We start from the raw sequence: 21,019 nt of genomic DNA on the forward strand, positions 1-21,019 counted from the left end.
GACCTGATGACTTTTACAAGCCGTTCCTCAGAGTGCGGGTGAGCGCCAGTTCAAATAAATGGGCCGTGTGAAGGGTTCTGGGTAGAAAGGGCTCATGGGAAGCGGTTCAGAGCTCAGACCACATGGTAATTTCTTCATTTGGACATTTTCAGGAAGGTTGACCCTCTGATTACAGCCTAAGCCAGTGGGCCGCCATTAACATAATTACACAGCAGCCTCGGTGAAACTTCACCTCCGCTATTTCGGAAAAAGTCTTGTGGAAAATGACACAACTTTTGTAGCTTTTATTTTAAGCCAGGGAAATGTGATCCAATACATGCACTGCTGCCACACAGGGACTGATTGATATGTTATGCAAGCAGCTGTAAATCAATATGACACAGTTACAGTGGCATCGATAGAGCTAACAATCAATGGTTTATTCCATGTGTGGCCTCCATCATGGTCATCAGCCAAATTGGTTTCCAATACTTGTTGGTCTGAGGCACCCAAACAGCCATGACATGTTATGACTTTATGTACTATTGACTGAATGTAGGTTCCAAATAAATAGTACTATTCATTATATTATTAAATTTGTTCTACAATTGAACCATCCACATTTAGTTTGGTTAGTTCAGCAATAGTACACTATTATTATACTAGTACCACGACTCTCAGTTGCATTAGTGACAGTAACTACAATCTTTTCTTAAACATAACCAAATTAAGAGTTGTGTTGCCTAAACCCAACTTCCCGTGAAGAGGGAAGTTCAATTTGAAATGACACTGTAACAAGCAGCACTTGAATGAGGTTATTGACAGAGACACTACAGGGGTACCTGTTGGTTATCAGAAAGAAAACTTTTTATATGGTTATTTCTACCATTTTGTCACGACTTTTAGCTACGTGTTTTAACCTCTGTGCTGGCATGTTAACTCTTATATTGACTCCACAATCTTTCCACGTACTACCTGGCAACTGCAGAAGTTCCCCCTGGGGTAATTCCCCACTGTGAAATCACTGTTATTGGACAGAAATAACGTCATTGGCTTATTCATTAGTCCATTTTCCCCCAACATCTGAATAGCATGATTTTGTGACTTGATTTGTGACTGTGTAATGATTTTCAGAGGACCACAGACATCAAGACACAGCACACCAAGCTCCTCCAGGCTGATAGAACAGGCTCTATTCATCCTGCATAAAAGACGACTGTATCCCCAGTGTAAATATGACACCCACCACCTTCCCTCTTCTCCTATTTGTGATTCACAAGCTGTTGCAGCACTGCAAGGAAATCTCCACACCCCAACACTTCTAAACAGCAACAGTGTGGTGACTGTCTCTCTTAGACAGGATGTGATGTGCAGTTTTTTGTCTAACCACACTGCAAGCTGTGACCACTGAAGCTTGAAACATCTATGTTTGAGAGCTGACATATTTGTTTAGTCAGTCGATATGCATCGCTAAAACTGTGTCAAAGACATGGCATTTACCCAGAAACAAGAATAAGGACATTTTGTCTTTGTTTGGCTTTTTCGCCATATGTATGTTAGTACCAAGAATAAAAAGAGGTATCTATCGAAAACATAATGGTTGGACATATTTATAATGAAAATGATCATTAGTTGCATATTCCTACCATTCTGATTGTTAAACTGTGGCAACCTTTTTGCAAGTTACAGCTTTGAAACTCGTGATGCAACACAAAGTATGCCGTCAGCCACATCTTGCTTTAGTCACAGGAAGTGATTTGAGTAACTTCTTGGTTAAATGACAGTTCTCTTCCGAACTCTATCCATTCATCATAGGTGTTTTATTTGTTTACTGTCACATAAACTACAAGGTAACTTCTTAGCCTGCAGCACTTCCAGGCTTCCTTCCACTGACCTCGACTTATCACTTCACATCTTGGACTCCTCCTCGCTAGTCTTAAACACTAACCTATAATTAGATGAAAAGCTACACTGGAGATGTTCTCTCTAAAAAGTGTATTGAATTCTGTGAACTGTAATGTCTGCTTGGCAAACATTGTGCAACTTTGCTTCTCATATTCCGCCAAATCGTTCCAGGACTGTGTGAATGGTGCAGCAGGAAGAGAAAGTGTCATTCAATTTGAGAACCCAAGTTGGCATGTTGTTGTCGTTGAGCAAAGCTATGAATCTTTTCACGCTCTAAAGGCTTTGTTCGGTTGGCGACACCCTCTGACCTACAATAGACAATTTTCCGCACCTCCTAGGGGTCAAAAACGTAAAGTAAAAACAACAGTATGGATGGTATTTATGGGGCCCATGCCAAGAGGCGCTGAGTGTTGGCAGAGCGGAGACGTGGATTGCTTCCAAGCTCGACATTGATGCCAAAAGAGGGTACATGAGTGCATCGTGGTAACCCCCGGAGACGAGAGCTAATCCCTCCAGGGGGCATTAGCCGAGTTGTGAAATATGTTTCATGGCATCTCCGCAGGGCCACATTGAATGGTTTTTACATATAGGAATAGCCAATGAGATGGAGATTCACTTCAGTGTCCTCCCGATTTCACGCCACGGAAAGATCTCACAGACAAAAAAAGACAAACAACTGAAGCTGCCATCTTCCCCCTTTCAAACATGAAGGGCATCTGAGATAAAAGGAGCATCTTTTGTTTATTATTTCACCATTTTTAACAATTTAGAGCTTTTGAACACATCTACTGAGGATGTGCTTTCAGTTTGAGTATTTTATTTCCCTGTCAGAGGTTGGCACTCTTTCGTTCATTATATATTCATATGTCAAGTATTTTTTATGTTTTCTGTTGGATTTTTTTTTTTTTAAATGCCCATGAGAAGCACTTAGGACCCAAGTTGATATGTTAAAACTCTTTTGTCTAACAAACAGTCCTAAGCCAATAGATATTCAACTCTTGTGTCTTACAACAACATTCTGACATTTAAGAAGGATAGGAGAGCTTTTTGCAATTATTGGCCTCTTCAAATGGTTTCATCCAACCAAACAGTCAAAGAGCCAAAGATATTCAGTTGTCATATATGACAAAGAAAAACATGAAATTGTCACATTTTAGGAGCTGGAACTGGAGTGTTGCTGTCTTGACTTGAAAAATAACCAGCTATTGATTTATTATCAAAGGTACATGTCCAGCCAGCTAAAACAACTCTGCAGCATTAAGAAATCCATCTCGTGGCTTCTCTGAGTACTCAAACTACAGAATGAACCAATTCAGTGCAGTGGCATTAAACACTTTTCTCATCTGTCACGCTGACTCTTATCTGCCAAGAGGACGGACTCTCCACAGGGTCGAACCTGGCCAACAGTGGCTTGCTACATCTTGAGAGATGACCCTGCAAAATAGTTGGCATTCCTCTGGAGGAAGGAAGGGGCTGGCGGGAATGATTTCCGCCAAAGGTCAAACATGGAAATGATTATCTGCATTGTTGCTGATATTGGGTAGTTTCTCTCTCTCTCGTTGGCTGGAATGAGCACACAATGCAGTCTATCTGCTTCAGACGTTTTTTTGAATATTTAATACTGGCTCACGGTGCGAGGGGCGCAGCATGGAGGGGGTTTAGGGGGGTTGGGCGACTGCTTTTGAGTCTCATTGGGGGAGAAGCTCTTCACGCTTACTTAAAAAATCTTGAGCAAACTTGAAGTCATTCTGCATTAAAATGTTCAGAAAACTGGACGTCACAGCATAAAAATACCCTGACTTTTTAACAGCCTGAGAGTAAATTATGATAGAGAGTCTGTGCAAAAGCTATTTCACTACTTGAACGTGAGCATAGAACTTGCAGGTTTTCTCAAAACGAATTGTTTGCCTGGTTTCCTTTCAGGAGAACACAAATGTCTCTAGACAAAGAGTAGACTGTGTATCCCGGTACTGCCAGACTCATTTACAATGTAAAGGGGCACCTTGAAACAAATCATGTGCATCTTCCGAAACAACCTTCCCACGCACGATCGCCTGGAATGCTCTCATTCTCACGGGGCACTTCTCGACCTCCAGGCTCCCATCCCCCCCCATCCAACAACCACCGAATACATCCAACTGTTTGCCCTCTCTTTCCCCCCACAACTTCCTCTTTCTTTTATTTTCTGCAGGCCCTTTCAGCATCACAAATCCTCCTCCTCCTCCTCCCTCTCAGAACAATGTCTGCTCTGCTCTCCTCAAAACCTCTTTGCTGTTGGACCAGTGCCTGGAGCCTGAACCCATAAAAAAGAAACACCAAAGACACACAAGCACACACACATATTGGCTAGAGTATGGGTCCACCTAATCATTCCTCACTGTGGTTGTGAAGCTATTTCTGCAACAGTTACGTCAGCTACCAAGGAATGAGTTTAAGGTTGTGGAGGTATTTGGGTGAGAAGATGGGGGAGGTATTTGAAAAGCTAACTCCAGAAAATAGTTTAGTGAAGCATTAAAGGAATAGTTTAACATTTTGGGAAATACACTTATTCTGGCGGAGAGTTAGACCATTACAGTTATATCACTGACGTGTCTGAAAAGTCAACAAAGCTATAGATAGAGAGTTAGCTTAGCATAAAGACTGCCTGTGACCAAAGGTTAGGATTCAACCTATAGCTGCACCGCACAAGCTCAATAATTAACATTTCCAATTGTGGTTAATCTGTATGAAACTCAAATAGTTAAAACAAATATGTTGTTTTTCAATGAAAGTTAAACTTTAAATGGTAGGTTACCTGGCTCTACTCTTATATTATTGGATAGTAGTGGTTAACAACAAGAAAAAAATATATAGTTGCGATAAATGTCACTGACATTGGAATAACAATATGATTCATTGTATTGGAGGGAATTAAGTGTGTATATAATACAACTTGCAGGCTGGGATATCTATAGCACTCCAATGCTTTCATTCTGAATGATATTTTGAAAAATGTTAACAAATGTTGTGCATTCTTATTAAAAGGGCTAGTCCATATTGCAACTTCGATGAAATCTAAATAGTAGTTCCTGCCTACCGGAAAGTCCAAACCTTACCATTTTTGTACACAAGGAATCAGCCTTTATGCTAAGCTAAGCTAACTAGCTCTGGCCTTATACTAACTATACAGACATGAGAGTGGTGTTGACTATCTCATCTAACTCTCCAACCAGAAAGTGAAAGTGTAATTCCCAAAGTGTTGGTACTCCTCCTGAATTTGAAACCTGTGGGCCTCACTGACGCTGTTAGAAATCTCTCTGTTTGCGGACCCATCAGGGGGATTATACGCATAAAATGACCTATGGAAGACAAGCCTTCCCTTCACACCTGAGCACAAATGGGAAACCAGGAGGGGAGGGGAGGGGAGGGGGGGGGAGGCTGTGGCACCTCACCTCAGGCCATGAGACGGGGCGCCAGACGCTCGTTAGGCTGGTGTTGAATACCGCTCTGCGAGGAAAATAGCTCTTAATATAGCTGTGAATAATTCATCGCGGCTGAGATCAAGAGCAGAGATTTGATAGGGGACATAGTTAACTTTGGCACTATTTAACAGATTTAAAGATGGACACAGTGACGCAAAATGTGTAATCTGATTTTCCAACCTTTCTTATGTCTGCCTACCTGCCACACTACTTTTCATCTAGCAGTGTTGCATAATCCAGATATGTTTATCATAAGCAAATAGCACTCTGCTTGATTTCTGTACTCTCCTTATCTCGCCTCAGTCAAACAAAGAAGCACCGTTTTACGTCAGAGATCCCCTTTTGCTTGGAAACACTGTTGTTGATCGCAATAACATTATCTTCCACTGATCTCCAGGAGGAGTTTTCTGAGGCTGAAGTCCTTGTCACATTCACTGGCCTCGATCTGAAAACCCATCATCAATACGATTGCTCCGGCTCTCTCCGGGTATGTGAGCTATGTAACTAACTGGACAATGACTCAGTCTGGACCATGACGCAGACACACAGCCTGCACCACCCTCCAATCACAACCCCACCCTGCTAAACATTGACACAGCCCAGTAGACGCTGGGGAAAATGGATCCAAAACTGTGTCAAGTCAATAGTCTGAGCCAACACGGCTACTTCACACTTCACAAAACAGCCACTGCCCTCGAAAACCTCTGAATCATCCAAACACTTTGCACAGTTTTTGCTTCCCTAATATGGTGAGGCAGAATTCTCACTGAAAGAGGGGATGACATTTAAATACAACAGTTCAGTAACCAAGGTTCTTGCTAAATACCCATTGTTTTAAAACAGTGCTAAAAGCTCAAAGGCATTCACACAGCAGAGCTCCAGTAAGACCATGACATGTTAACATCCAGCAACAGTTCATAATGTAATTTAGATGGGCCTGAAGTCGAGCTGTCCATCACAAAGTAAAATCCTAAAATAATAATATTGACAGACATAACAAAGACTCTGATTGGCTAAAGGGAAGAGTAATATGAGAGCATTGAGGACCTTTCATGCAGACACGATTCATTTTATAGTGAAAGCACCAAACAATCTCAGCAAGAAGCGGAAAATACAGTTAATGATATTAATTAGTCAACTGAAAATATGTGTTGTGCCAGTGTGGCAGCTTTCCCTGTAACACCTCCACTATTAGGTTACAGGAACCCAAAGATTTTCTCAAAGGAATATTTGGCGAGTTAACAGTTTGGCCAATTTCAACAAATAAGTCTACTGACTAAATGGTTATCTGGCAATGACAATCCATTCATACTTCAAGATATTTTAACAAGAAAGCCAAACAGTTTTTGGTTCCAGCAGTTTTGATGATCTCATATATCGTTGGATGTACAGATATATGTTTGAGTTTATGGTATAGTTATAGATCATGAAAGACTGTTTTAGGTGAAACCCAAATATAACAGTTTTAAATTGAGTTACAAATAAATTAAGACATCATTCTTTGAGGATGATATCCATATTGCCCAGCTAAATAAAACGATAACCAAACAAAGTCCAACACCAACAAAAAGGTGGTGATCAAATAGCACATAATTGAATGTAAAGTGGAATAACGTGCTTTTTTTGGCAATCTGACTTTCAAAAGTCACTATATTTAGGACACTGGTAGGGGAATAATAGTTGAAATTATGAACAGAACATGACAACATATTTCAGATCCCTTTTTGAAGGGGGGAGGAGGGTACGCTTTTCCTCTATTTACGCCCCTGTGATCGCAATAAATGTAGCCCGAAGGCATAGATAAAACAACTGAATGCTGTAGCCTCAAATGAGACATCCACACACACACCACACACACTTTCACACATAGACCAGACATTTCTAACAAAAGTGACAGCATCTTCTCAGCAGTTTCCCTTTTATAACCTGATGATTCTTTTTTAAACAAACCCGGATGCACTCATTTAAACAACTTATAATTACCGCGTTAATGCCAACAGTGGAAAAGTTGTACAATCATCCACGTCGACTCTTCTGACAAAACCAGCTTTGTAAATAAGTATTTCTTTAACATACATAATGACAAACGAGAAAGTGCTGTTCCAATCCAAGTCGCATTACTTACTTTGTATTTCATTTTGCAGAGGTCTCTTCTGTGACTCCAGTAAAAAGTGAGTTAAATATCCGCTTTATCGCATTCAAAGAGCGCACATGAGTGAGTGCAGGGCCTGAAGAGTTTTCTGTGTGGTTAACCAGCCATCCAGAGCTTCAGAGACGGAGAAACACTCTCTCTGTGGATCCTGCACCGCTTCTTTCTGCTCCTCCAGAGCCAGACTACTCTTCATCACATTGACGCTGCGAGAGGCTCATTTGAGTAGAACGCCGCTGATTGGTCGGTGGAAACATTCTAGTCCCGCCTCCCTCCCCCCGCGCGAACTGCGGAACTGCTCTGTTACAAACCTGACCTCGTTATTACAATAATAACAGATATATAATTATACAGATAGAACACATGTTTCAAAAGGTGTTCAGTAATGTCAAGTATTAAAAAAGTGCAATACAAAATGTAAATGTTAATATAGCCTACTTCACTTTTCCTAGGTCTTCTTACGTTTCTTTTTTCTTAACCTTCTATTTGACCCCACACTGTATGCCAAATTAGCTTTAAGCACTTCCTGTTTCCATTGTAGCAATGTTTAAATCTAAATTGGGATGATTCTCATTGAAGTTCTGCAATATTGTCAGAAACCTTTTTTCTATGATTTCTTCTATGATTTAGCCGATTTATCAACTTAAGTCAAAATCAATCATCATTATTTATATCCTCAGAAAGTATTAGTCCCATTAAATGGCAAAAATCAGTGTATCATGTCTCTGTGTTTAAATCTGAGCCGAGAAATTACTCTAAGAAGAACACATTTTGACGTAAAATGAGACAATCTGGCAATAGGTTTTAGTATCATGAATGTAATCATTTTTATTCTGCCCCTCGGGTATTGTGGGGCTTTTTAGATGTTTCAAACAAAAGTTCATTTAAATAACTGTAAAAAAAACATGTTGTTACTGATAATCAAACCCTACACCTTGTATCGCTTCGCTAGCTAGCAATAGCTAATAGTCAAGTTTTTATCTAATTTGATTGCATGACTGTATGCTACTGACCAAACTTCAATATGACTCATATTTAAATATTTTGTGTCCCCCCTCCTGCATGTTGTAATTTTAGTTACTTGAGTTATACTTGTTATGTATATCAAAATAAATATGAATATTAAAATAAATGTAGGCTATATTGTTTAAATTACAAAAATAAAGCCTCATTTATACTTATTTGTCTACAGTACACAATTGAACAGATTAAGAGGAAGTTCTTGCCCTGTTGCAGTGTTGGCTGTTTTTCTGAGAACAGTGTAACACTGAGTTGGGAGGAAGTGCGATTATGTAGCATCTTCTTCTGCATAGTAATGTGTCCATTGGTTCAGAAGAAAATTACAACACCCAGTTACACAGCGCTGCCTGTGCATCATCCTGCTCTTCAATGAATAAATAAATACATAAACTAATCTGTTTTCTCTCCGAGCTGTAGTGAACACTTCAACATCAGCTTCAGTTTACATGATTGAAAACACTGGCTGCACAAAATAATCGTTTTTGTATGTTCTCTTGGTCAATTCACCTTTTTTTGGAATACTAGATTAAGAGATTTGTTTTTTTAGAAATACTATCATTGATGCACCTTACTGCTCCACCTCGTAGGACTATTCTGCAAAACTGAGTTATTTTACTTTGTTTGTGCTTATATTTATTGTATGTAGAGCTACTTTTAGTGTTGATGCAGAACTTATTAGTAGTAATACATTAAGTAGACACTTAGTTGTGTTAGTATTTTTAACAGAGTATTATTCCAACTTAAATTAGTATTTTAACAGAGTATTATTCCAACTTAAATATCTGATTACTTTTTCTAACACTGGTTGAAACTGACCATGAAGGGGTTTCCAACTATTTAAAAATGACAATCGCTGTTAACAAATTGACTGACTTTTTCAACGACCACATATTACCTGGAACTGTCACCCTCTTGATTGAATTAATTTTAAGAAATGAACAAGGAAGTTAAAATATCTGAAGAATCTCCATCTTTCTATACAAAATACAAAGACTTTCCTGACATAATACTTAACTTATTCTTTCTTGGGAACATGTACAGGTTGTTTGACATACATTTACAAATTATTTTACGGTACTTTAAAGGTTATCTTTAGTGCTCACCCTGACTTGAGTGAAGATAGACGACAGCGTAGATATCAGCTCAGTGTCTAATGGAGGTGACAAGGAAACACCCAAGCTGATCTCTGAACTAGCAGGAAATCCTTCTTCTCTCTGCATCACCCTGCTAACACATCCTCACAGCCCATCTCTGCAAAGTATGCATTATTGTTCTCAAGATCTGCATGTCATGTAACAGTGAAAAACAAAGCAACAGAAGTTATTCTGAACATCTTGCAGGCCTGATGTGGCCTGCAAGATGTCTGTTCATTATAGACTGTTTTCTCTAAATGGGTAAATCTTCTGTAATTAGCTTTGCCTCTCATGTGTTTCCGAATGCTCAAATGTGTGTAAGCTCATTTATCACAATCACAGGGACCCTATCGGATCTCATTGTCCCCCTCTGTACAGTCATATCCTCAGATGAATGCCTCTTGTAAAGGCACTCAAAACGTGTGTGTGTGTGTGGTGTGGTGCTGTGGTGTGTGTGTGTGTGTGTGTGTGTGTGTGTGTGTGTGTGTGTGTGTGTGTGTGTGTGTGTGTGTGTGTGTGTGTGTGTGTGTGTGTGTGTGTGTGTGTGTGTGTGTGTGTGTGTGTGTGTGTGTGTGTGTGTGTGTGTGTGTGTGTGTGTGTGTGTGTGTGTGTGTGTGTGTGTGTGTGTGTGTGTGTGTGTGTGTGTGTGTGTGTGTGTGTGTGTGTGTGTGTGTGTGTGTGTGTGTGTGTGTGTGTGTGTGTGTGTGTGTGTGTGTGTGTGTGTGTGTCATACACCAGGCCCAGCTGGTGCCCTTTCTCTGAGCCACAAGTGGGTACTGGGGGGCTATTCTTTTCTGTGTATGCCATGTGATTATGTGCATGTGAGCACCTGTTTCCTATGACAAACACAAGTCAATTACCCATCTGTTTGTATCAGCGCTGTGTAAAAAAAACAGCCTGAAATAATAAGCCCAAAAAAAGGTTGTTTATCCCATTTTTCAACACATTTGGCTGAGGTTGAATGAGTCCATTCGATTTCCATCTCTAGTGGCGTGTCATTTCCGCTGGTTTCAACTCGAGCTTTATCAGCTTGTCGCTGGTAGAAATGAGGGATTTACTGTAGAGAGCCTCTTGAGTTACAGCCCCAAAATCCTTCTTTTGATTCTCAGTTGCCCGAGGGAGATTTGTATTGGCATCCGAGCGTCGAGCCCGGTCACCATGACGACTGCAGTATTTGTGGTCTCACACCTACTGTATTACACGAGCAGAAAGGCCTCCAGAGGTCTTTCAGTGCTATTATGGCGCATTTCAGCACGGAAATGACCGGTAATAGTGCGAGTGAAAAATGAGCCTCCTGCCTTTCATCTCCGCCAGGTGCCTGTGATGTTTGGGTTACATAAGCGCCCCTGCAGATCTGACCCCAGGTTTAACAGAGGGCACCGCAGCCATACATCTTCCATAAGTGGAGATCACAGGGCTCTGTTGCCTCCAGCAGGGCTTCTTGCTGCTGTATGGTGGATGGACAGAGGCAGGAGGCGTCAGACTGACAACATCCCCTCTGTGAGGCCGGGCGGAGGTGGCCCCTCACTGCTGCCTGTGAAACACCGTCCCTCAATCTCTCGCAAACCAACTCAGGCAGATTTATGGGACCACCACCCTAAGTCCACAGACAGCGCTCTGACAGGCTAGGCCCCCCACTCTTCCTCTGTGTCTCCCTCTTTGTGCCCCGTGACCTTGTGCAGCCTTGTGGCTCGGCAGCAACGGAGAGGAATGCACAAAACTCACAAGAGAAGAAGAAGAAGAGTGAGAACATTCGAGTCTGACACACAGTTGGGGTCATGATGTTTTTCTGCTATTTGTACCGTAAACTTTGAGAATGGTCTGCTATGGCTTTAAGGAAAAGCACCCCCACAAAATTACAAATCCAGTGTCAAATATACTACCCGTGTGACCTTGAATTCTCAAAGGGAATTTGTTTTTTTCTCTCATACCGACACAGTAAACCAAAAATCCAAGAACAAAAATACATGCTTTTTTGCTAAAACCTTATTATTCTGTCACTACCACTTATATACTGTTTATTCAGAATAGTTCTAAAAAGTAAAATTTTAGCAAAATACATGTGTATGAGAAAAAGCTAGTTGTTTTTTGCAAATTCAAGGTAACAGAGGGTGACTTATTGTTTTACAAATTGTCATTTATTCTTTAAAGATTTTCTTTAGATGGTAATTTTGTCCAATGACACTGTCTAATGACTTAGATGGCTATAATTGTTTAACTTCACCACACAAGTATCTCAAGTATATCATTTTGATGTACTTCAACATTTCTTAACCAACAATGTAAGAGAGTAGACACAACAACTGGATGTTTTAAAATTAACACTATTTTACTTAAACAATAATGAAAACAAAGTAAATGAAATCTGTTTTTTTGTTCAACTTTGCTAAGTTCAACGTTAGGGAAGGTTGTGGTTTTACTTAGTACTATGTTAGAATAATTCAACACATTACATGAACTCCACACCTTACACACACACGACTTCCTGTGTAAGCTCTACATCAGGGCTATTCAATTGGCGGCCCGCGGGCCAAATCCGGCCCCGGGGTGATATTTACTGGCCCTTTGAGTATAATGTTAAAATGTATAATGTTATAATGTTGTGCCATAGTGCCTTTATTCCAGAGAGGGTGTTACATTGAGAGATAGAGGGGTAGACAATGCCTGAAAACTTCGACGGGCTCGGGTTTCGAACCCACCTACTATACTGTAGTGACAACTCCTGTCATTGATTGCATCTCTGCGTGAATGATTAGATCATTTCACCTAAATGAAATCAAATGAAACATGTAGGCCTACTGAGTTCTGAACTTGCCATTTAGATCTATAAAGGCCTTGGGGCTATGTTGTTTGATTGAATTAAACACAATATATGCACTCCACTATGCTGTTGTAGTATTTACTGTATCTGAAGCTCTTAAATATGATTGCTCATATTTCAAGCCATCTTTTTCCCGGCCCCTTGCTTTGGATTATTTTCATCAACCGGCCCCCATTCCAAACTAATTGAATAGCCCTGCTCTACATGTTCGCATAGACATACATTGCCATTTTTCTCAATGCTGTTTTTTAAATATATTTTGGGTGAATAACCCTAGTATACTGGGAAAACAGTAAATCTTAACCTGTACCGTCGACATTTGGAGTAGATACATTCTGGGAGTAGTCTGATCCTTCCTCGTATTGTTTACTTTTCCTCCTCTCATAAAAACGGAGTACTTATGACGAAACTGTAGGTTTACAATCAAGATGGCGGCAAAGATAACTAAAAGGGATTTAATAATCTCATATTCAGACTAACTTTTGAGGATCAAAATACTCAGTATACACCCGGCAAATATATAAATTTGTCAAAAATACCTTCCCCGACTCTAAAGCTTACTGATTAACAGATTTTATCTTATTTGTTTAGTCGATAACATTTTAATTTTGTCTTAAATGTTTGTTTGGCTCCTGTCTTGCAAATGGTATTGATGAATTCAAGTCGGCAAACTTGAAACAAAATAAGTCAACTTGTCACAAAAATTGACAGAGATCCTTAGAATTTCAGTCATATGCAAGATAATGTCCAGCAGTCAAAAACTCTTCAAGTGTCAATACGTTTTTGGGAAAGTTGAGAAGTTTTATTGAATTATACAATTTTAATGCTGCTTTTCTTACATGATACTTCAACATTTGCATTCATATATTTTATGAAAATACTGTTTAGAAATACTTGTACTGAACTCGATGACTGAAACTGGCGATCGACTGAAACGATTACATTTAAATGATTTGATCATTTCCAAGCTGCTCGCTCTGCTCTCAATATGTGCGCTGCTTAACGTCTCCAGTCACTGTGCTCAAACATTACAGTAGATTGATTTCCCTCTGCGTCATTAACTGAATCCACCACAGATCAGAGGAGACAGTCGCAGCACTATGAGCTCTGTAGCCTTTAGCAACACACTCCAAGGCTCCAGTTTGGCCAACCTCACTAACATGAACGGGTTCATTTACCTCTGATTGTCACAGTTGTATTTCAATGACCTGAATAGCTCCTTGTGCGCGGCTAAAGGCTTTGCTTTATTTGGCCTTCAGCTTGGCAGTGATATAAGTTATCCACGCTCGCTGAAAAACAAGGCTATAAAGTCTGAATCAGACTCAGATTGTGCTGCACACGTACACGCTCGCTGTGAACGTGAATTACTCTTAACTGGGCACCAAGGCAATCTTTTAAAATCCAGAGTTCAATGTGCACTGTTTTTCTATCCCTCTCACTTGTTCATTCTCCGTACATTGCCCGGGCACACCTTCCCCTGTGAGTAATTTGCTTCTGGATTGCTCTTGTATTCTGCTGCACAGCCAACTGTTCATCATCCTGTCACCAGTTACCGCAGGATAATGCTTCAGTGTCAAGAACACTTTTAAAATTCAGACGACATACAGCTCCCTGCACACAGCAGAGCTGTATTAGTGGAAACAAGAGAGGTGAAAAATACCCTTTTTCCACTTTAAAACGCAAGGACACAGAAGTCATATATATGATCTCGGCACAGTGTAGGACTAGGTCTCGCTCCCAATCATCCACTCCACTGAACAATAAGCCTATATATATGTCACTCAATCCGCAGCAGGAGACTACTTCTCATCTCTAACAGCAGGGGTAATCTTTAGTTAGACATTGGGGGGATTTTGAAAGACACTATTCACCTTGCAAAATGTATTAAATTCTATAATACGTATATACAGTAAGGTCATAACAATAGAACATTCAAAATACTTCTATGGAACTCAGATTGAGGGGATTATATTTACAATAACTATTGATTTGCTACCAGTTTTCTTTATACATTTAAAATAATATACTACTAAATTGTGAGGAATGTGTCTTATAAATAGATTTTTGACTACCCGGGAACATTTTTAAAAGAATCCTGACTGAATATCCTGACTGAATATTTGTATTTTCATAACCTCCAACGGTCTTTATATGCCAACATATTAAACAACATCCAGCTAATCAATCCAAATCGACCCACTATGAACATGATGGCAGCTGTGGATGAAGGTGCTTGAGTTTTCTCTGTAAGGGGCTGTGGGATGATGTCCGTCAGTAAAGGGTGAAGAAGCTCTGGTATAGGATTTAGAGTCTGTGCTGTGATTTGAGGGTGATGATGCCTGATAACGTGTTGACACTCACATTTCTGCAGCGAGATATTCCGCCGCCTGGTTGGAAGCCTGATAAGAGCTCCTGTTGGCAAGGTGACAGACGGAGCGTATTGACCCCCTCTGCTCTGTCTGATTGGAGAATTGTGTGTGTGTCGGTGTTTACAGTATTTGGTGTGTTACATGGATGTGTGAGTAGAGGCAGCTTTAATCAGGCCACTAATCCCAGGGCGCTTTAAAGCTGCAGCATTGTGGGAGTGAAATGAGACACTTTAAGCTGAGCATGAGACGATGACGTTGTTTTTGTGTGTCTCAACCTTTTAAAAGGGGCCGCAACTAACTGTTATTTTCTGTGTTTTGATGAATATTCAAGAAAATGGTTAGTTTATTGTTATGACCTCAGATTCATATAGGAGTTGGGTACACACCTACATTAAACCCCATTGAAACCAGAGGCATTGGATTGCTTAGTAAATTAATATTTATTTTATGAAATACAGGAGCTTCGTAAAGTAATAATTGAGGATCTTTTAGCAATTATTGCCCGGTTGTTGTTTTTTTTCACTGATCAGTGAGAGTGAATCAAAACACTGACAATTTGGGCTGTTTATCTGTTTAAAACAACGAGCTAAAAGGGGATTACAAACTAAACAACCAAAACAAATGGAAAGTGGAACATAGAAATAAGTGAAATACCCAAAGATTTAGATACAACAACAACAATTATCGTAAAACAGGAGAAATCAGATAGAAACAAATGTTAATATTCCTCTGCAGAGACATAACCTTTTCATCTAAAGTATTCAAAATTGAAAAAAACATTTCAATCCAATTTTAAAACTCAGCGTTATATGACATTTTATTCACAATAGCAGATAATTCTCTCTTTCCTTCTCCGGGGTTTTATTTCATCACGTTGTTTTATGTCATAATGGCACTCCATTTCCGAATCTGCAACGGTGCAGAGCCAGGTATTATCTACTCTTGGTTAGGTCTATTTTGTGTGTATTTATTCATTGAATACTAATTTCACTTAACTCGAACAAAAGATCCAAAAGCCCTATTTCAATACTTGTTTTTGTTCCATCTAACAAAGTAAAACTACTTTATGTTGAATAACCTAAAACAATGAATCCTTTGTTATAATTGTGTCCCTAATTTTGTGTTGATGGATTTTCATCACTGATTCAAAGATGTTTCGGATGATTAGACTCCTATCCCATTCATAACAAACCAGCCACGACACATCGCATCAACACGTATTCTTTGTTTACAATCTCATGTGCGGACAAGTTGGTCTAATCTGATCATATTTCCGCCTGTCTTCTTCTCCTCTATCTTACAATATCCTGCGCTTTTATTTTTCCCTTTATTCAAATGTGTGCCAAAGATTTATCGGCCCATGTGATGGATCCAGCACATTTGGACAGCTCCTTTCTGCCTTTCTGGAGTGAGCTGTCCCCGGGCTTTGAAACAAAGCATGGAGAGAAAAACATAGTGGTTTTGGCTTTGCTCTGCTGGTTATTTATGGAGAGGATCCATCCATCCTTTTTGTGCTCTGCGGGCAGGGGCGATGCGGGTGGGAATTCTGGGAATTGAAGCATCTCAACAAGGTTACAACCCCCCCAACAAAACATGCCGGTGGACGAGGAGGACCTCCAATGCCTCCGGCTTTTGAAATACTGTGCTCCAGAGTACACTCACGGTTAAATATGCAAAAACAACAATATTTTAAGAGGGATTCCTGACCTTTAACTCCCCCGATCTTGTTACTCACCTTTTTGTTGCCAGGGTATCGTTTCTCCACCACCTGACCTACTTTCAGCCCATTCTTCCTGCACTGTAAACATTAACCTTTTCTACACTTCTTAAGTTTCTATGGCTTTTTCATACCTGCATGTTAATGTTTTCCTAACTTAATCCAACCAACACACAGAGCTCAATCATACCAGATGGGGTTGAGAAAACATGTGAATGTGCAGGAAGGAAAGTCGCTGATACAATGCAAGCCATCCGTGCTGGGGTCTTTGTGTGAGTGTGCCTTTGGTATGGCTGGCGGTGTATTGGAAATGCTGTTCTGGTTTCCTGCATACCCTGCTGACTGATGAATGGGAGTAGTGTGGGTAGTTTCTTAATGAACTCATAGCAGGGTGTAGTCTGGGCTGGCGGATTGCTCAACAGAAAGTCTGGAGCGCAACAAATCTAATTGTGGCTATTGAGAACGGAGCTGATTCCTCTGATTGCTTTCTGGTTGCTGTTGTCAGGACAAGGAGCTCTGCCCGGGATCTGTGGTTAAAAAGTAAAGTGAGCACTTGGCTTACCTCTGGATTTGGTGTTGGCGCGGGATGAGACGTGATGGGGCATATCTGGTGTTGACGAAGCTGTGTTAGTTCAATATGAAATGGAAACAAACAGATTACATCAGGCTGTAGGCTCTGAAAGCATGTCTGGCAACACCATGGAGGTCACACAACAACAGTTATCTGTAAAACAACAAAAATGGGAAAAAGAAAGTTGCCAGAATTCAAGATTACAAGTCTGCAACCATCAGTGGTGGAATTAAATTACACAAGTACTGAGATACTTTTATGCTTTTATTCCAGGACTATTCAGAGGAACATAATGTACTTTTTACTACAATACATTTATATGATAACTTTAGTTACCCTACATTGTAATAGTTATATTTATACACTGTAGTATTACTACTTTCAGTCAAGCAAATTATCGGAATACTCTTCTTACCACTGATAGTTGATCTCCGTCAAAGGCTTAGCTAAATGCTAGCATGCTAAAATTAAGCAGGCATATTACATCAAATATTTACAATCTTAGTTTAGCGTGTCAGTGTACTAACATGTGGGGAGTCAACAGAAAAATACCTCTTGTCGTTTAGGCACAAGAACGTGTTGCATTGTTCATGTAGCCTATGTAGCTAGCAAGAAACGAAGACGATATGAAGATTCTTTCTCTAATCGGGGAAACAGTTGACCTTTCAAGGGTCCTTTAATGCATTTCACTCCGCACACCCCGTCAGTTGTTTGTTGCATTAGCATTGAAACTCAGAAAAAAAAAACATTTTAATCCTTTTTGTTGGAAAACATACCCTGACTAACTCAATAATGTTAAAAACAGACAACAAAGGAATGCATACCCTGCATCTTCATTTTATTCAAGGATGATATTTCATGCATGTTCTATTTCTGACCCCCTTTCTGATTATTTAGCGAGTGACTGCCATGACAATAATCATCTTCAAGCCACTAGCACATTAGCTAGCATACAAAACAGATGTTTACAACAAGGCGGCCATTGTTAGCCAACAATAGTCTATCTGATGTTTCAGCGAGGAAAATCTCAGCGTCTGTGCAGATATAAAACATGGCTTTTCATGATGGCTGGGTTTTATATTTAGAAAAGTGAATCAACTGAAGGCCTACAATATGTCTCCCATCACCTGAAAGTCCTCTGCTTTCTGTCTCTCTCTGTTTGAAGCACAATCACAGCACAACTTGTGGTCAGCAGTCTGATCCAGTTTCTGCTCTAGGCCATCCGGAGCGGTTTCATCTCAATATCACTTCCCCCCATTCAGTCAGAGTCAATCTGAATACAGTAAGCCACACATAGAGTAGTTATACACAAGGTTTTATACTGAGTATAGGCTATCTGTTTTTCCTTCAGAAGTGATCAATGCTGCTGCTCTGCAAAACTAAAATACATCCAGCACCAGTGACTTCATGTCACCCAAAAACATCAGGTGTGTTAGTATAAGAAGTACTAGGATTTCCCTAAAAAAATATAACATCAACAAATGTATTTGGCAGTGTCTGTATCTACAGAGACCCTGCAGCCCACTGCCTATATTTTCCTATCAAGCCGTGTTCAGCACATTTCTGGGCATCAAACCTTATTATGACGGAACAACCAGGTGCCATATTTATAAGAACCAATTATACAGGAAGCTACGGATATGGCTAATACAGTGTAGGAAAAAAGCAAAGCTAGCAAGCAAAACACAAAGCAGACAAAGCTTGTTGCAAAACTAAAGTGAATCTACGGTTGGCTTTCATTCGCTGGCAAACTTCGTAAGCAAGGTAAGTGTTAGCATCAATAGCAAGAGGGCAAAGAACTTTGGTTCTTCAGATGCCATAGAGATCAATCGTGTAGAATCAAGTCTCGTAGAAACAGTTGCATATAGAAATGCATGATTGTCTACCTGGACAAAAACAGTGCTTCTCTTTTAGTTTTTTTTGTCTTATATTGTTTAATCCCTCCTCCTTTATTTTTAACTTATTTTGATTGTAAATGTTTTTATATGTCAAATGTCTGTCCAGTTTAATCCATTTCCAGTACATTCTGTTTTTCAAGAGTCACTTTATGGATGCCTTTTATGCATTACGGATGTGTGTGTGGTGTTTGTGGCTTGAGCATTAAGATTCATCATTTTGAGAGTTAAAAGCCTGATGAAGGTTTAGGACAGAAATGTTGCTTTAAAACAAAATCTTGAAACGTTCACAGTGGCATGACATATTCTTTATGCGAGTGCACTTAAAATCATTACCAAAAAAAAAAAGAAAGAAGGTTTTTATAGCATAATAAGTCACCATAATCACTATTTTTGTAATATCTTTCCCGTATGAAATGAAATTCCAAACTCTCCATTTAGAGAATGAATGCTCTGCTCCCTGACATGAAAGAAACCTTTCCCAGGAACTGTTACCACCTCAGATTAATGCTGTATTCAGATTTCCAAGCAACAGATGCAGAAGAAGAGACAAAGAAACAGATGAAAAACCCATTTGGTGAAAGAATGTGCAGAGAGGCTCAGTGCCAGACTTAACCAGCCATTTGTTTTTGCTATTGAGTTCATCTGGGCGCAGGAACTCTAAGTGATGTTTATATCTGTATTCCTCTGGCTCGCTGGAGTTTTAATGTGGCTGAAAAATGTGCCTCAACTGTAAATCATTTCATATTCAAGTCACGGACGAAACAACAGGAGCTTGAGTCAGAGTGCTGTGATCCTGGGAAATGCTGTTTTGTGTGTGGAAATATAAATCTTCTGCCATTTTAGTCTGCGTTCCTAACCCACAATAAATTCTGTTTTTACTATCAGAGATACTAAAAATTACAGTTTTTTGGAATAAAAAAGCTGCTTTAAAGACACAGAAGGAACAAAAAGCCAACCATTTGTCTGAGCCATATACCTATGTTTATTTTTCACCGCTGATGCTGGGGTTATTTCCATATTTAGCTGAAAACATGGATTCCTCATGCACGGCTACCTAAACCAATTCCACCAATCTCCGATCAGACGTCTGATTAAAAACAGTGCAGGATACCGTCCGCTGCAGGGGATCCAGCTCCAATCCTGACCTGATATAACCCGCCTGCATGAAGCCCCCCCCCGAGGCTTAACTGTTGCTAAACCGAGCCTGGCATCCCGGCTTCACCCACTTCAACCACATTTCATCTTGTTACACACACAAACTGTGGGGAGGCAGCGTTGCGCTTAAAGCAAGGATGTTTGTTTGTTTGCGAAAAGAGTCACGAGGCCACGCTAATGAAATCCCTAGAGAACCGTAAGATGTTTGGATTTCAAAGACTAGAAGCTATATTTACTGTATGTGTTTTTTTATTTGATCGTATGAGACGATTCAGCTTGTTAATGTAAACTCCTTTTAAGAATTCCAAGCCTGCTTTCTTCATCTTGTACTTGGAAAATAGAGCATACTGTTAGTTCAGGCATTAGCTGAGTGCTGCTACATTCATGCCTCACAATCACCGTCTTATTCTTCTGCGGCTTGGCCTCCAGCTGATTTTTTACCATCCAATCATGTACAATCAGATTCCTAGAAAGCAGTCTGGAATCACCAAATGGCATATTAATAGCATGTACATTTGTTTTAAAGTCATTTGTCTGGCATAGCTACGGATTTAAAAAAAAATGTTTATGCCGCAGCATTGTTGGATGGTCATACCAAGTGCTGTCAGTTGAAGTTGCACACAAAGCATGATAGTCTGCGAAGTGAGGACCACGGATTTCTTGGCGTCTAACACGGCTTGTTTATCTGGTAACAGGTTTGTTAAGTAAATTAGGTTATGTAAGTGTGTACATAACTTAATTTTGACTGGACCTATGATTTATATTATGTTGAGTTGTGTAGCAACATTATATCAAAGATTTCTGACAATCTCAAACGTAGCCAAATGTTTTTTTTAAACAA

The 21,019-nt window shown here is 39.9% G+C and overlaps 1 protein-coding gene across 1 annotated transcript in view; it reads right to left on the reverse strand.

Annotated features, from left to right (window-relative positions):
- Positions 1–7,691, reverse strand: part of nedd9 (neural precursor cell expressed, developmentally down-regulated 9) — a 29,381-nt gene extending 21,690 nt beyond the window's left edge. The window contains 1 exon segment of the mRNA XM_034125244.1: positions 7,471–7,691. Within this exon segment, the coding sequence (XP_033981135.1) occupies positions 7,471–7,482 (12 nt within the window). The 5' untranslated portion in view covers positions 7,483–7,691.
- Positions 7,692–21,019: the final 13,328 nt, after the last annotated feature.

This window comes from Trematomus bernacchii, unplaced genomic scaffold, assembly GCF_902827165.1.
Source record: "Trematomus bernacchii unplaced genomic scaffold, fTreBer1.1, whole genome shotgun sequence".
NCBI classification, from domain to species: Eukaryota; Metazoa; Chordata; class Actinopteri; order Perciformes; family Nototheniidae; genus Trematomus; species Trematomus bernacchii.